General features: G+C 54.3%; 1 protein-coding gene across 1 annotated transcript in view; it reads right to left on the bottom strand.

Annotated features, from left to right (window-relative positions):
• The window catches only part of SFXN5 (sideroflexin 5), a 114,993-nt gene that overhangs the window by 30,042 nt on the left and 67,977 nt on the right, over positions 1-16,974 (bottom strand). Inside the window, exon 10 of the mRNA XM_008700487.2 lies at positions 7,793-7,883. Coding sequence (XP_008698709.2) covers positions 7,793-7,883 — 91 coding nt within the window. The remainder of the gene's footprint in view (positions 1-7,792; positions 7,884-16,974) is intronic.

The raw sequence follows: 16,974 nt of genomic DNA, 5'->3' as shown, positions 1-16,974 counted from the left end.
TCTCTCTCTTTTTTTTTTTTGAAAGATTTTATTTATTTATTTGACACAGAGAGAGAGCACAAGCAGGGGGAGTGGCAGGCAGAGGGAGAGGGAGCCCAGTGCGGGGCTCGATCCCAGGACCCTGGGATCATGACCTGAGCCGAAGGCAGATGCTTCACCGACTGAGCCACCCAGGCGCCCCCTTTCTCTCTTTTCTCTTTGAAAACCCAAATGCCCAATAAAGTTAAGAAAAAATTGTCAGCCATCCCGGGAATTGGAAAAATGCAAATTAAAATGAGAAAAGAACCATTTCAGATGGACACAAATTTTTCAGGACTGATAACACCAAATGTAGNNNAACCAGAACGTAATCCTTGCAGGTGGAGTAAAAAACCCAGCAAAGCTAGCTGTGCGCATGCCCTCTGAAGCGGCCACTGCATTTCTAGGACCGAGCCTCGACTGGTGACCCTCAACATTGGCTGCACAACTGAAACTAAATCCGAGGTAGGGTCCAGCTCTCTGCATTTTTTAAAGCCCCCCCAGGTGGCTGTTTGAAAACCTCTGCCCTGGAGAAGCTTCTATTCGTGTGCACAGGGCCGCACGTACACGGCTGTGTAGTGTGGTACTATGGGGGCTCTTCGGAAACACTGAGATTTTAGGGCGGCCCTATAAAGGCGTCTAACATTTATTGAGGTTACAATGCAGTTTACAGAACGGTACACATGGTATGATCTCACTTACATTAAATATATATTTATATAGGCATATTTCTGTTATATAGAGATACAATAAAGAGAGATTCCTACATTTTTCGATATGTACTCAAATTTGGAGGCATATACACAGACTTACCTTGGAGAGCAAAGTAGGATCATTTACTTTAGAAAACAATCATGTATTATCAGGAAAAAAAAATTGGACAAAGTTCTCCCCACTCTACTTCCACGCTCTCTCTCTCTCTCTCCTATTTTGTGGGTCATATGTGCACACAGTAAATAATTCAAATCGTGTAGAAGGGTAAATAATAAAACCAGTCTCCTTCCAACCTTTGACCCTTAGCTTCCCCCACACCCTCCGCAGAAGCAACCACTCTAGCCAAGCCCTTGTATCCCTGCCAGACACAGTGGACACGGATGGACATCACCCCCTGAAACACACAACCACACACACTCACGCGAGTCCCACCGGAATACAGCCCCAGCCCTGCCTTTAGAGGAGGGACGATTATCAAACAGGGACGGGCACCCTAACATTTGCCTGATTTCCTGATATTCCCCAATATTCCACCCGGAAGGCAATGGTATATGACACAGATTTTCTTTTAAATAGCTTGAGAATTTGGAGAGAGTTTCACAGCCCATACTAAAGTGTCACAAACTCAGGACTGGGAATTTCGGGATTGAAAAATCAGCCTGTAAATTTAGGTGTAGGCTGACTCCGAGGTTCAGGATCTCTTCATCAAAGATTCCTGCTAACACATTCATCTTCTGGAAAACTCCCTTTTATCACAGCTGCTCCCTAGCTTAAAATTCCTCAGCGGTTCCCTATTAACCATAGGATAAAGCTCCAACTCCAAGCTAATGTCCAAGGCCCCATTGGCCCTCTGCCCTGGCCCTTCCCCCACAGGCCCGGCCCACCCTAGCCCCCCTATTCCTCCCACATTCATAACCCCCTCCCCTGCCTTGGGCTTCCCACCTTCTCTGCTATCCGGATTTCAGTCATTATAAAATCTCTGACCCGGGAGGCCATTCATTCAGTAAGCATTCACTGAGCGCCTACTGTATGCCAGGTCCTGGGCAGCTTGATCACACGGGAGTGCCCCTCACAGCTTTTGGGGGCCAGGCTGCTACTTGGACGCTTCCCTAACTGGAGGATCAGGCAGCTCGTTGCAAATAACAGACTGTCAGCTTTTCAGAAGATCCTGCTTCTGTTGCTGGGCTCCCACTTACGTGTGGGACGTCTCTCGATGTGTGCAGTCCAGAACTAAACAGACTCCTTTGTTCTGGGCTCTCTGTTTCTAGTAATGCAGCTGAAGTCTGAGTGAGCCTCCCCAGAGCCATACCCCGCACTGCAGACCTAGTCCGAGCATACAGCCTACAAAATCCCCGGATCTTTATCCTAAGCACTCTGGCCAAGTCAGGTCTTGGGCAAGCCTACACTTGTGTAGCTCCATTTTTTGAACAGCACGCCTTACATCAAAACTTGCAATCTTAGATCCCGCACCTCTTGCCCACGAATTCACAACCACTGCCAAGCTACTCTGCCTGTTCCTTGAATGCGACCCACAGTTGTATGTGACCACGCCATTCTAACCGAAGGGGGCGAGATTGAAGACAGAGCCCTAGGACACACCACTAGAGACTTCCCTCTGGCTAACGTGGCCTCACCACCCATGTCCTCTTGGGACCTGACACACACACTGGGGGCCCATGTCAGCTCTAGGGCTGCTCATGCTTACGGCACCCCGCCCAGCCCACCCATCCTTCCAGATCCAACCCAGAAAGGCTGGAGAGTGTGACCCGGATGACCTGGTAAGGTGGCCCATTGGTCACCCACCTTAGGTCTGCCAACTAAAAGTGTGAATGATCATGTTAGTGGAAACTTACATAAGAAAACAGAACATTCAAAAAGCAGTTTTAAAAATGAAAAAAACCAACCCAGAATGAATGTCCAAGCAGCCATAGAACATGGCCACCAATGTCATCATGGTGGGGTTCCACGATGGTACCCAATTTCAAAGCCTTTCTGTCCAAGCACTCATTCGAACAAACCCACACACTGAACACTGTGTGCCAGGCATAGAGTGAGCCTGGGGGTTGCGGATGAATGAGATCCAGTCCCTCTGTTGGGGAGCTCACAGTCTGATGAAGGAGGCAAACTTAGGAAGAAAATAGGGAATTCTGGGTTACATACAGGCACACCCAGGGTACTGTGGTCTAACCCTAACTGGGGCTATCAGGAAGGGCTTCTTGGAGGAGGTGGTGTCTGAGCTGAGAAACAAAGGCCTGGCAGTCAAGAGAAGGCAGAAGATGGGGCTGAGGTCATGGGACGAGCAGAGATTCCAGGCAAACAGGCCTGGGCTCCTGAGAGAGGCAGATGGGAAGTCAAAGATTCAGCACAGCTCCAAAGGAGTATGAGTAGGGGCCAGGTCAAGGAAAAGACCAGAGAAGCCTAAGGGCTGTGAACGCCATGTTATCACTGACCTGGATGGAAGGAACGCATGTCATGAGGCCCAGCGGATACAGGTGCGCCCTGCTGTCTTCTAACCACAGGGGCTGAGGGATGGAGGAGGTCAGGACTAACCCTTGGGGTCTGGGCACATTGCCGTGGCCACCTCCTAGACAAGGCAAGCAAGGTGGCTTGAACACCAAGGGAGGAGCCGGGAAGGGGAATCAATGACACTAAGGCCCCTGTGGCCTGGGGGTGAAGGGACCGAGGAGATGGGGTGGGCCAGATGTGTGGACAGAAGGCCTTCTCCCTAAGACTGCCCAGACATCCCGAGGAACAGACTCCCTAGTGAAGGCAGAGATTTTTTCCTGGCGATGAAATCCGTGGTGACATTTAACGTAAGGGACTGCTGCGGACAGCGCAGGAAGAAGTCATCTCCCGGCAAAGGGATGAGGAGGCTGCCATTTTGGCCCATACGGGAAAGTTATTCCCTGTGCAGGGAGTTGGCTGGCTGGGGCTGAGGCTCAGGCCTCCCCTGAGGGACTCAGAGCCCACATGGCAGTCTTTATTAGCTTCTGACACAGCTTGTCCCCTGCTGGGTGTGGATGCGTCCAGGTAGCTGGGGGTGGGTGACCTTCAGGGATTCTTTCCCTCACCCCTGCACACACATACGCAGAGCCTAGTACAGAGGTGTGCTGGCCTGGGGACACCTGGGGACCCCCACCTCTCGGCCCCTGGCTAGAGGCCCTGCCCCATGCATGCCTCTTCCTCTCACCAGTGCCCCCTCATGGCACCCGAGAGCTCGCATTCCTCCCGCTGGTCACTCCTGCCAGCTCCCAGCCCAAGGCCTCACGAGATGGCTGTTTGCGGGGCCTGCCTCTCCTGGAATGGACTCTGCTCGTGGAGACTGGCGTTGGACCTGGGGGGGGGGTGTTTTTCCAATGCCTCCTCGACTGACCTTTAATTACACTGTTTGCCCAGCTCCCCAAACCATTAACTCCCACCTCACAGCAGCCATCAATTAATGGAGGGCCTGCTCCGAGCTCAAGCTCCTGAACACAATTAAGCGTGACAGTCCACAAATAAGAAAGAACTGGAGAATTAATTAAGGTCTAAACAAATTAATTACCAGTCCCCAATCGATTCCGATGCCAGCACACATGCTCCTGGGCTTACCGTCTTTCCTAACATCTCCATGTATAAATAGAAACCGAGATTTCCCACATGATTGCCGCTCTGGACCAGGGCACAGCAAGGCTCTGAAACCACCGTGAGGCAGACAAGGGCTCAGGGGGCGTCCTCAGGGCTTCTCACGTCCTCCGCACACGTGCATGCACACACACGCTCACAACCCCGGCTGAGAAACCAGGGTCAACCTGGAGGTGGGGTGCTCTGGACCGCATCCCTCAGTTTCTCGGCTCCATGGGTGAGGGGTTAGCCAAGGGGGCTGGAAGTAGCCTGGGTTGGGCCTTCGAGGCCCAGGCTGTAGCCAACTCAGGATAACTTGCAGAGAGTCTGAATGTGTTTATGCCTCTATAAAATGAAGATGGCTGGCCCTGCCTTGGGTCCTCCCAGAGAGACGATGTAGGGAATGAGAGGGGACAGACGCCTGCTGGCGAAAACATGGAGAGTGGTGGGGCCCCTGCAAACCCAGGGGAGGCCTGCAGTGTCTGTCACAGACATCCCAGTGGGGAGGGGCTGGCATGGGGTCTGGTCCAAGGCCAGAGAGGGGTAAAGGCAGTGGAGTCAGGTGGGGGAACGAGGTGTCCTGAGCCCAGAGTTTCAGGCCTTGCTCTTGGGCAGCACGTGGGGCCCAGTGAAGGGAGGCGTCTTCCTACCTCCCAGACGGCAGGCTGAGCAAGGCAGAACTCGCTGGGCAGGGCAGTGGGAAGAAGCAACGGACCCTGGGAGCCTCCTCCTTCCCCGAGCCTGAGTTCCCGCCTGGCCAGGAGGGAGGGAGTGGGGAGGCCCTTTCAGGGCCCTTCCCCTACTAAGATCCCCTTCTGCTCTAAACTCTCCCCCCGCACCCCCCGAGTCTCTGCACACATCCCAACAACTAGGGCTTAATCCCATCATTTCAACCTACTTCCTATGAGCACACATGGCTCGGTGAGTCCTGTCTCCCCATCAGGCCAGGGGGCTGAAGGGGCAACGGGACCTCTACCAGGCAAAGCAAGTCCTGAGCAGGCTTCTTGGTGGCCTTGATGTTGGCGTGGCCTGGCCTGGCCTGGCCTGGCCTAGCCTAGCCCGCGTGGGAAGCAGGACGAATGCCTGCAGGGACCGAGGCCCTGCCAGCACACAGTGAGCCCTAGAGAAGCTGTTGAAACCTGAGAATAAGGTGAAGGGTAGCCAAGTGCAGAGGCTACACAACAGCCTGAGGGGACAAGGGGCCCCAAGGTGGGTGAGGGGCATGCTTGCTCATCCTGCCCCACCATGTCGCCATCTACCAGGGGAGTCAGCAGGTGCCATTTGCAGACGGGCCTGGGAAGACCTCAGGGGCCCGGGAGGCGGAAGCCTCCATGTGGGCGAGGAGAGACCGGGGCTAGGGGTGGAAGGGAGGCAGGCACACAGCCAGGACTCAGGCAGCAGGCCTGACAAAACAGCCGGAGAGGATCTGCTGCTCTCAGGATCCTGGCAAACTAGTACTATCAGGACTGCAAACCACACTGTGTGCAACCTGTGCAACTGGCTAGGGATATGTGGGATCTCCAGACCCCTCAACAGTGACTGGACCTGCAGGTTCCTCTCGGATAGGACAGGAAGAGAATCAGGCTGGAGCACAAAGAGGGACAGGTCAGAAAGTCTCGGGGGGGATGGCAGACAGGGTCAACCCTGAAAATGGGGACCCTCCTCCTGAAGGAGCCCCAGAGGTTAGGACCACCCCCAAGGTCATACAGCAAGACGGCCGGCAGAGCCAGGCTGGAACGGACCCCTGGCAAAGTCCTTGTCTGCAGCTTGGCTCAAGGACAGATTACATCTCGGCCGAGTCCCAGATCCAGTCCAGTGCAGCTAAGAGCTACCACCTTCTGACGCTGCATCTGACCCTCCAGCCCGGGAGAGTGAGGAACGCAAGATCGGCAGCCTTGTTCGCTCAATTAGGCCCCTTAACAAAGTCAGATCTAAAGAGTTATTCCATTAGTGGCCCATGCCAGAAATAGCTGAGAGTTCATTAAAAGTGTGGAGTTGCTATAGCAATTATCTGGGTCAGCTGAGGCTCACCCGGGCAGCTGGTCCTGGGAGTTCATTAGCCTCTGGCTATCAAGGAGGTGGCGCTGCCAGGTAATGATCTCCCACCTTCTCGAGGGGGCTTTGCTGGTACTCCCAAGCACTTTCCTATGAATGGAATCTGGTCTGTGGTCTCATTTGATCCTCCCACAGCTCTGGGCTGTAAGACGGTAAGTGTCGGTGCCCCCATTTTACAGGTGGGGAAGTTGAGGACTGGAGGTGAAGCGTGAGATTAGGACCATGAGCCTGGATCTGCCTCTGGCTCTTCAGACTGAGCTGTGGCACCCAGGAGGTCACAGGACCTCACCCCGCTCCTGGGCTGGTCCCCAGCTGTGTCCTCTGGCATCAGATGGGGAACTTGGTATCATGGTTCAAGTATATATTTCTCTGTTGATGACGAATCACGCACCGCGTCATGCTTCTGTCCATGTTCTTTTTAGTTTTTAAAAACTTTCTACTGCAGTTCCCTCTCCCCAAGCAAGGGGTGGGATTTTCAAGAGCCAGGCTGGGCTTGATGGGATGGCCCAAGGCATCTCCTGAGAGCTCAGAGGTTCCAAGACCAGCAAAGGTTTGGCTGAAGGCAGCGAAATCCCCTCCATGCACACGCATGCACCACGATTACCCGACTATGAATGGAGGCCTCCAGAGCTTCAACAGTCCACAATACCCGAGGGCCCAGAACGCTAGACTAGCAGGAGCCTCGAGCCTTTTTTTGTGCCAGGAATCCCTGTGATGGCCACAGGCCAAGAGATGCCTATGCACCCCCCTCCAAATAATGTCCCCAAATGCGTGAAACAAAACACACAGGATTATAAAGGGATTATATTGGAATACATTATCAAAATATTTTTTCAATTGCGGTAGAGTAACAGGTGTGCTTTTCCACCAGTGAATTAAAAAACAAGGCCTACCAGTGGATTGAATTAATATCGTAATTTTGGGTGAGCATTGCACATAAACAGTATTTTAGAATCCCTATAACAACTGTAACGGGACATGAAAATATCTGTGATTCCTATGGGTGAAAAAGCCATGGCTCTTGCTTGCTACTGTGGCTTGCTGCCTACATTCACAATGAAAGGAAATGTTAAATTTCAGTTACAGGCTAGTGTAGACATTTGCCCCAGCCACGTTCATGGGATCCACTGCATTCCATCTACTAGCCCTTCAGGGGACTGGGGGCTAATCCCGGTGCTAAAAACAGAATCTCAGTCACAGAGTTTGTCAGCAGAGCCCCCATCACACTTACTTCTGTCTACCCATGTTTTGTTCTAGTCGCCCACACCAGGAGACCCCAATGTCAGAAGCAGTCTGGAAAGGCAGTCCGGCTCCCCAAGAGCCCTGCAGCCCCGCACGCCCAGGTGTGACACACACATGCCCGTCCACGCGCGCGTGTCCCTCGGCACGGAGCAGGTCTTACCTACAGCGGGGAACGGCACAAATCTCTGGACAAGAAGGCGGGTGGCCGGGGTGAACTTGTTGGCTTTCTGAACCAGGACATTAAGGCCCACCTTCGGAAGAGAAAAGAGAACGTGCATGCATGGTGCTGCCGGGGCCTGGCAGGCTGGGGCAGGGGCAGAGTGAGCGGCACTGTCTGCCTCGGACCCCAAATCCTCAGCGTCGCCTGCCGCTGCCGGGCTCAGTGCCACTAGGCAAAGCATCCCACCGCCCAGTCATCCCAGCCCGTGAGGGAGGCTGGGGGGAAAGCCTCAGCCACACACACACATGCTCTCTGAGGAGGGAAAAAGGAAAGGCTGCTGTTAGCAGAAGACAGAATCGGCAAGTAAATTAGGTGTCCTCACTCCCACCTCAGCCTCTAAGCACCCCCTTTCTCAGACCCCACTGTGGGCTCAGGCACGGGCCTAACCACCAAGGCTCAGGGGAAGGAGATCCACACACCCGCCCACAGGTGACCGCCGAGCTAAGCAGGGCAGCCCAGAGAGGGACAGAGGGTGAGCGCACATCCTGGGCTCATGCCCTCTTCACGTACACCCCAGCCCCCCTCACTCAGCCTGGGACACTGGGGCCCCCTTGCCTTCACCTCGGGCACTCCCTACTCCACTCCCCCCATGCCGTCCTTTGTCCTAGAACACAGGTCCAACCACGTCTACCACGACCAGTTCCTCCCCATGACCTGTGCGAAAAGGTGCAATCTCCCTCACGCGGCTCCCCTACTCCCCTAACAGCCAACCTCCTCCTTCTGGGAATCCAGTTTACTGCTCACCAGATGCTACGGGAGCTTTCCAGCCCTGGGGCCTTTGCCCGTGCTGGTCCCGATGCCCCGACTGCCTTCCTTCTCTACCCAGTCCACATCTGTTCTGCAAGGCCCACCTCTGAGCTCTCCCTCCAGTGACTTACTAACAGTGGGAGTCGCTGAACCATTCCCTGCCTCAGTTTCCTTGTCTGTAAAAAGGGATGGTAACATCGACAGCATCCCAGGGCTGCTATAAGAATGTATGTAAAGTGTTTAGCATGAGCTTGGAGTATAAGAGACCTCAAAAAATGAAGCTACGTAAGAATGTCGCTTCTCGGGGCGCCTGGGGGGCTCTGTTGTTAAGTGTCTGCCTTCGGCTCAGGTCATGATCCCAGGGTCCTGGGAGCTGGAAGCCTGCTTCTCCCTCTCCCACTCCCCCTGCTTGTGTTCCCTCTGTCTCTCTCCGTCAAATAAATTAAAAAAAAAAAAAAAGGATGTCGCCTCTCCCAGGCAGGAAGTTGCTTCCTCACACGTCCCCAGTCCCTCCTCCCCAGCACCCAGTTCACTGCTCATGATCTGACGCCCCTGCTGGACTGGGAGGGGGACCATGCCTTTCTCATCCTTGTATGAACAGCACTCAGGACCGTGGACGGCATGTACTGCTTGCTCCATAAACTGGCGGCTGCGGAACACATGCATGAACCAACCAATAGATGAGCGGACGGAGGTCAGCAAAGGCTGCAAGGGGAGTTTCTTGAGGGGGGAAAGGTGGGGTTAGGCAGGGCAGAAGAAAGAGAATTTTGGTGAGGAAAACGGCACAAGCACAGGCACAGAGAGAGAAAAGGCGAGATGCATGTGGCCAGACCAGAAACGGTGTGGAGAGGCCACTGCTCCCCCAAACGGAGGCCAGAGCCAGCCCCTCCCTGTAGATATTTCCTGACAGGAGGGGCAGCAGGGGCCGCTGCAGGACTGCTAGCCTAAGGGGGCCTGGGGCAGCCTGCTCTCAGCGCTGGCTCACCTGGTAGCTAGCAGGCCACCCTGCACCTGCAGCCCCGGCTCTGGCCTCGACCTTCCGAGTCACTGGAGAAGATGCAGAGCCTGGGGAAGGCCTCCAGGGCGGCAGGGCAACTGCAACAGTCAAAGCAAGAATGGCGCAGTGACCTGGGCAGACAGGAAGTGCCACCCTGTCAGCCCCTGGACAGCCCAGGACCCCACGGAGCCAGAATGTGGCCGGGCAAACCCTGCCTGGGCTCTTGGGAGTCTGGTCTAGATCAGAAGCCTCAAGCCGATCCCCAGAGTCCCATTCTTGTTCTTTCTGCTTGCTCAAGGGAAGGCTCGAGGCAGGAGATGTGTGGCAGCTTGGACATACTTCACTGGAACCTCAGGGCAGGCCGGGGAGCTGCCAGCCTACACTTGGTCCTGCTGCCCAGCTTTCAGGCTGCCCTGCCTCGCAGATGGAGCTCATCGAGTCCAGAGCTCCCCAGCTCTCCGCAGCCAGTGACCGTCTATTTCTGTGACCTCCTCCCCCAGATGCCAGGGCACATGTTCCCACAGAGTGCAGAGAGGGCAAGTACAGAGAGAGGCAGGAGGACACACAGGCAGGTGTTAGTGGTGGGAGAAGAGGAGGAAAGGGGACCGGGGAGGTGCCAGGCCATGAGCTGAGCACGTCACATTAAATGTCTGAATTAAATCCCCACTACAAGACTTCTAGATACGGCATATTGCTCCTTTTTACAGATTCAAAGAAGTTCAGACAGGTTCAGAGAAGTTAAGGAACTTTACCTAAGGACACACAGCTATTATGAGGCAGGTAAAGTTAGGATTTAAATTTGAAATTCCAAAGGTTTGCTCTTAACTATTGCTGTTTACTTTCCATGTGTCTTCCATCTCAGTGAGGGATGCTTTAATGTCTAATGTGCCATTTAAAACTGGGTGTTTGCATAGCAGCTTGAGGCTGTGGCCCAGATGAGTGCAAGGCAGCTCCTGTCAGGGAAGATAGGGCCCTTGATCCAGCCCTGCCTGCACCCTTCCCCCAGCTATGAAACAAAAGGTCTGGTTCAAACCCCAGCCCCACCCCCTACATTCTTTAGAAAGAGCAGGAGCCCTCCAGGAGGCCAGAAGGCCGCTGGGACATTCCCCTGGCAGCCTCTTGGGGACAAGCAGGGCTGGAGTATAATGGAAGGACCAGGAATAGTGGCCACTGGTTGTAGCAAATACTCAAGACTTGTCCTCAAGCCTCCCTGCCTGGCTGTTCCTCCCTCTGGCTAGGACTGGCACAGTTCAGAGTCAGGGTCCCAGCCTGTCTCCCCAACTCTGGGTGGTAGGGGGGAGGAAAGAAGATAAAACAATGCCCAGGTCCCAGATCTCTTCTGGCCTGCCCTTCCCTGAAGCCCACTGGGGTCTTCCCAGCATGCTCATTCCTGAGCCTGGCCAGCATGCCTGAGCCGGGAAAGGGGCTGGGGACCGGCAAAGTGGGGAGAGTAGGAGCTGGTGGGGTCACCCTGCCCACCCAACTGATGATAAGCCAGATAGCAGGCAGGTGCAAATACAGGGAAGGCAAATGGCCACTCACCCCGACTCCTGCCACAGCCCCCAATCCAGGCCTTACTGTCCCAGCAGCTAGGATGGCCGCAGCCTGGGAAGGAACCGGGCTGGGCTACAGAGCGGGGCTGGGAGCCCGTCTGTTCTGATTCCTCAGGGGCCCTTTGGCCTGGAACATTTGGTGGAGCCCATTAAAATTAAAAAGCCAAGTGGCTGGTGGCTCTGAACGCCAGCTCATTTTCCCTGGCACGGTGGGTCCTGTTTAAGGGAAGCAGCTGGCATTAATGGCACACAACGCATCACGAACAGCAGCTAGCGATCAGAAAAATCTGAGCTGATAATCGGGTTCGGGAAAGATAATGAGATATGGAACAATCACTGCTGAGGGTCCCCCAGGGTCTGTTTTAACAGCCTCCAAATAAGCCACAAAAGAGAAATTAACCAAACAGGGGCTCCATTTTGGCGGAGAGGAAAACAAACAGGGTGTGGATTTTGCACACAATAGTCCCCCTGTGGTCAGCACACAGGGGTCCTGGGAGAAGCAAGGGCCCAGGAGGCCTGGGGCATCAGCAATGGCCTGAGGAGGTAGTGGACCCTCTCTGGCCCCTTCTCTCCAAGCTCCGGCTCCCAGGCCAGAGAATTTGCCATGGGCAGCAGACAAGAGCGGAAGAGGGAAGACTAGCTTCCTGACCGCCCCCGAGGTGGGGTAAGTGCTGACCAGCACCAAGAACCAGGCTGGGGTGGAGGCTTAGGGACACAAGATCTCCCGTGTCATGAGCTAGCGGATAGCGATCTCCTTAGACACTAAGGTCCTTCCCAGGCCAACAGCAGCCTCCCTGCTGTGAGGCCAGTGAGGAGACACAGGATGGGGCTTGAGCGGTGCATGCAGCTTGAGCCCGTACCTGCAAAGCCCTGCAGGTGTGTCCTCAGCTTGAGCCCGTACCTGCAAAGCCCTGCAGGATGCCTTATCTGGAGGGGCTTCGGGCACGCCACCTTCACACGCCCCAAATCAAGGTTGCCTTGCTCTTCCCTGCCCTCTCCCAGTCCCAGCAGCTCCTCACACCCGCAACCCAAGAGTCTTCCTGGACAGAGCCTCTCCCTCCCCACATACAGCCCAGCGTGCAGAGCTACCTGTCCCGTCTCCCAGGTAGTCTGAATGTGACGACTTCTCTCTGCTCCGGCCGCTTACCTTAAGCACCCATCTCATCTCCCTGGCCAACTGCCCACTGCCTAACTTGGCTCCCCGATTGCACTCTTGCTCTCTCCATCCACTCTCTACACAGCAGCCGCAATGATCTTCGAAAGATGGGTATCAGTTTGCTTTCGACTTTCAGGGGCTTCTCACTGCCCTGATCCGCGGGGCCCTGCTTGCAAGGCTCCGGCCACCTGGCCTTGCCCCACTCTTCCCAAGAGCCAGTTGTCTTTCTCCTTCTCTCCCTCCCGTCCCCCACCTCCATCACCTCTCCTTCCAGAGCCTTTAAGCACTGCCCCCCGCCCCCGGCCTCCTCAGCTTTTAGCTTAAATGTCAGACAGGCCTCCTCTTCACTCAGGGCTCCCCTTTTACAGTTTCTCACAGAACCCAAAGCTCTTCCTTCCCTGATCACAGTTTCAAAGTGTATATTTATTTACCTCCTCAAAAAGTTGGGAATCAAAGTAAACCATGCATATTATTAAAAACTGAATAGCACAGAGATACTTTTACCTGTGGCCTCTTTACTAAATATCCATCTCTCCCAGTAGGCCCCAAGCACTGGGCGCAGGGCCTGTGTCTCTCACTCCTCACTAAATTCCTGGTGCCTGGGGAAATGAGTAGGTGCTTAATACATATTCTAGAATAAGTCAAGTGAATGACTTCTGAGGCAGGAGAAAAAGAGCCACAAAGGAGATCTGTCTTGTGCACCCACTGCTGTGTGCCTTTGCACACACAACCCCATGGGGCGAGACGCTGCACACACAGGTCTCAGGTCCCCTGAGCGGACGGTGCATCGCTCTGCCTTGAGGGGGTGGCCCCAAGGCTGTGAAGGGTTCTGAGAAAGGGGGAGCCTGACTGAGTCCTGAAGGGTAAGTAGGAGGCAGCCAGACAAGAAGGAAGGAGGCTCAGGAGAATTTCCAAAGCATGAAATACCGGGGTGTCTGTGGCCAAGCTGTGGGCTCCACTAGCACCTGTAGTAAGGGGATCCGAGGGGCCCGGAGAACAATGGACAAGACGACATGGTTGAAAGGAGAGATGACATGAGGTTCAGAAGTTAGATCTACTCTTGGGTGGTGGATAATAACGTAAGCAGATGGTTAAGAGTTTGTGTGAGCCTTGGTGGGGCAAGGGCTGGGGCCATTCGAACAATCTTTGAGGTGCCAAAAATGCCCAGCAGAGGGCGCCTGTTGTAGAATAAACTCTCGGTAATCAGGTGGACCCCATGACCCTCCATGGAGGTCGACTGTCCTCCACAGGCAAAGGGCCAAGGTGGCTGGGACAGAGCCATACACGGGCTAAAATGCCAATCAGCTTCGGCTGCAGCTGAGTGTCTTGTGTTTGCTAGCAACAGTGACCAATCCTGACCCCTGATCCATGTCCTGCAGGGACCTGCTGGCCACCTGCTAGAAAACCAGTTACATCAGACTCCTTACATGTAGGAGGGGACAACAACTTGTCCTCCCCAGAATAGAATAGATGTAGAATTGATATTCATGTCGGACTCACCACTGCCAATATTACCATCTGTAGGCTTCTGGAAAACTTCAGATTCTGCTACAGGGTCCATGCAATGGGCCCTCCAACCCGAAAGCCAATCATAGTGAAAGCAGTGAGACAATAGTCTGGCCTGGGATTCTCGGGCTAATGGCCCCTACCTCCATTAGGCCCAGAGAAGGACAGCAGGGTCGGAAGTATATCCTGGATCACAGAGAGCACCCCAAAGTACACCCTTGACCACAGAGAACACCCTGAGGTACACCCTGGATCACAGAGAACACTCTGAGATACACCCTGGAGCACAGGGAACATTCAAGGTATATCCTCAACCACAGAGAACACCCTGAGGTATATATACCCTTGACCAGAGAGAACACCCTGAGGTACACCCCGGATCACAGAGAACACTCTGAGGTACACCTTGGGTCACAGAGAACACCCTGAGGTACACCCTGGATCACAGAGAACACTCTGAGGTATACCTTGGGTCACAGAGAACACCCTGAGGTACACCCTGGATCACAGAGAACACTCTGAGGTATACTCTCAACCACAGAGAACATTCTGAGGTACACCTTGGGTCACAGAAAACACTCTGAGGTACACCCTGGATCACAGAGAACACTCTGAGGTATACCTTGGGTCACAGAGAACACCCTGAGGTACACCCTGGATCACAGAGAACACTCTGAGGTACACCTTGGGTCAGAGAGAACACTCTGAGGTACACCCTGGATCACAGAGAACACTCTGAGGTATACTCTCAACCACAGAGAACACTCAGAGAACACCCTGAGGTATATATACCCTTGACCAGAGAGAACACCCTGAGGTACACCCTGGATCACAGAGAACACTCTGAGGTATACTCTCAACCACAGAGAACATTCTGAGGTACACCTTGGGTCACAGAGAACACTCTGAGGTATACTCTCAACCACAGAGAACATTCTGAGGTACACTTTGGGTCACAGAGAACACCCTGAGGTACACCCTGGATCACAGAGAACACTCTGAGGTATACTCTCAACCACAGAGAACACTCTGAGGTACACCTTGGGTCACAGAGAACACCCTGAGGTATATATACCCTTGACCAGAGAGAACACCCTGAGGTACACCCTGGATCACAGAGAACACTCTGAGGTATACTCTCAACCACAGAGAACACTCTGAGGTACACCTTGGGTCACAGAGAACACCCTGAGGTATATATACCCTTGGCCAGAGAGAGCACCCTGAGGTACACCCTGGATCACAGAGAACACTCTGAGATATACCCTCAACCACAGAGAACACTCTGAGCCATATATACCCTTGACCACAGAGAACACCCTGACGTATACCCTTGACCACTGAACCAGCCAGCCATGGTCTTGCAGGAGGCGGGGCATGCTCTGGCCCAGGGACGAGTGCACGCTGCTGACTCGACCTTGGCCAGAAGGCACAGGTGCAGGAACCAAGTACGAAGTTGGGTAGAGGGTCTAACCCCGTTATACCTGAAGAGCCTCTCAAAAACGTTCTTCCAGTCCCTGCTGTTCTCAGGGTACCTGGGGGCAAACTTAACTGCCAGGCAGCATGGTAACAGGTCCTCCAAACTGGAAGCCAAGAACACTCTTGGCTTTTCCCTCCTCCTTAGGCCACAAGAGGAAGAAAAGGGGGTGTTTGTATCAGCAGAATAGTGTGTGACTAAGCCTGTGTTTGAATCCCAGTTCTGTCACTGTTTTCACCTCTATGCTTCAGTGTCTGCAGCTATAAAATCAAGAGGAGCCCCTCAGCGGTAGCCCGCACACTGAAGGCACTCCAGAAATGCTAGCCGGTAGGATTACTGGGATGATTTGCTACTTTACTACTGGGACTTGGAGCTGCTAGTGAGCAGTGGGAACTGGAAGGGGTAGGGGTTCAGCCCAGGGACCCCCCTGGGACACCTCCTTGTACTCCAGTATCTAGTAAAGGTTAACAGACAATCACTGTAACCTATACAGAAAGGTCCCCTCAGGGCCCAGACCCTTTGGGAATGGAGATCAGCAATGCCCCCCCAGGGAAAGACCAGCCACCTACGACCCGGCTGCCGGTGAGGGGTTCAAGGACCAGGCATGAGGACCAACTCTGGCTCCATCAACCAGCTCCTGACCAGCATGTAGGACTTTAGCCCTGAGCCTTCCTCTCCAGCCACAGGTCCATTCTCATCCAGGACTTGGCGTCCATGAGGGAGGTCATCTGCTGGGCCTGCCACCCCACCATGACTTCTCTTCCAGCTCACTCTGCTTGCACCACCTGCGATGCCCCTGCTCCCTGAGTCCAGGCAGGGCGGCTGGAGTGGCCCCCTAACTCCCGAGCAGGCGCTGTGAGTGCTTCATGAGTGGCCCTGCTCTTCCCCAGTTCACCGTCACCTCATCGTCCCATGGCGGCCTCACTCATCTCCCCACCACTGTGGAGTTTGTCACGTTCTTCTTCTTTTGCGTGCCTCTCCGCATGCTGTGCCCTCTACCGGGATCCCCCAACCCTGCCTTGGGCTCTCTCTGCTCTATCCTGGAAGAGTTGGCTCTATGTGACAGAGGGGCCCCTTCCCTAGTTCCCACCACACCCAAGGGTCACCTTCATCATGATTCCGGTTCTACCACCGAGTACCCTCAGCTTTTCCTCTCAGCATCTTGAAGGACGCACCACTCTGTGTGACCCCCCAGCGCCTGCCAAATGCCTGGCACAAACACAGCCCTGAAGGGAGGGAGTGGGTCTCACCCTTGTGTAGCCAGGGCCTGGGGAGGCTGACCACAGAAGTGCTCAACATGAACCCCCAAACTCAAATACACTGAGGACTGACAGAGGCTTCCTTTGTTAAAAGACAGCAAACTGTTAGATTTCAAAAATAACTTAAGACAAAATTTCTTTTTTATTCTCGAGCAAGAAGCCAGACATTGCCAAATCTATTTAGAGAGTTCACCAAAAGGCTGCTACCCCTGCACTGGTGGTCCCGCAGCCACCAGGAGACTTCATTCGGGGGGCCATGCAAACACGGGGTCCTTGATCCTGGGGGTGGCTGGCCAAGGTCAGGGTTCTGGCTCTTCGGAGGGAGAGGAAAGGTCCAGGGAGGAGGCTGGCCTCTCAGGGCCTGGCGTCCACTCCAGCTTGTCCCCAGTCCCTGGGATTTGCCCTCAGCCTGTCAGCCGCACGCCCC

The sequence above is a fragment of the Ursus maritimus genome, unplaced genomic scaffold (assembly GCF_017311325.1).
Source record: "Ursus maritimus isolate PB19 unplaced genomic scaffold, ASM1731132v1 scaffold_6, whole genome shotgun sequence".
Lineage (NCBI taxonomy): Eukaryota > Metazoa > Chordata > Mammalia > Carnivora > Ursidae > Ursus > Ursus maritimus.
This window is presented reverse-complemented; position numbering and strand designations above follow the sequence as displayed.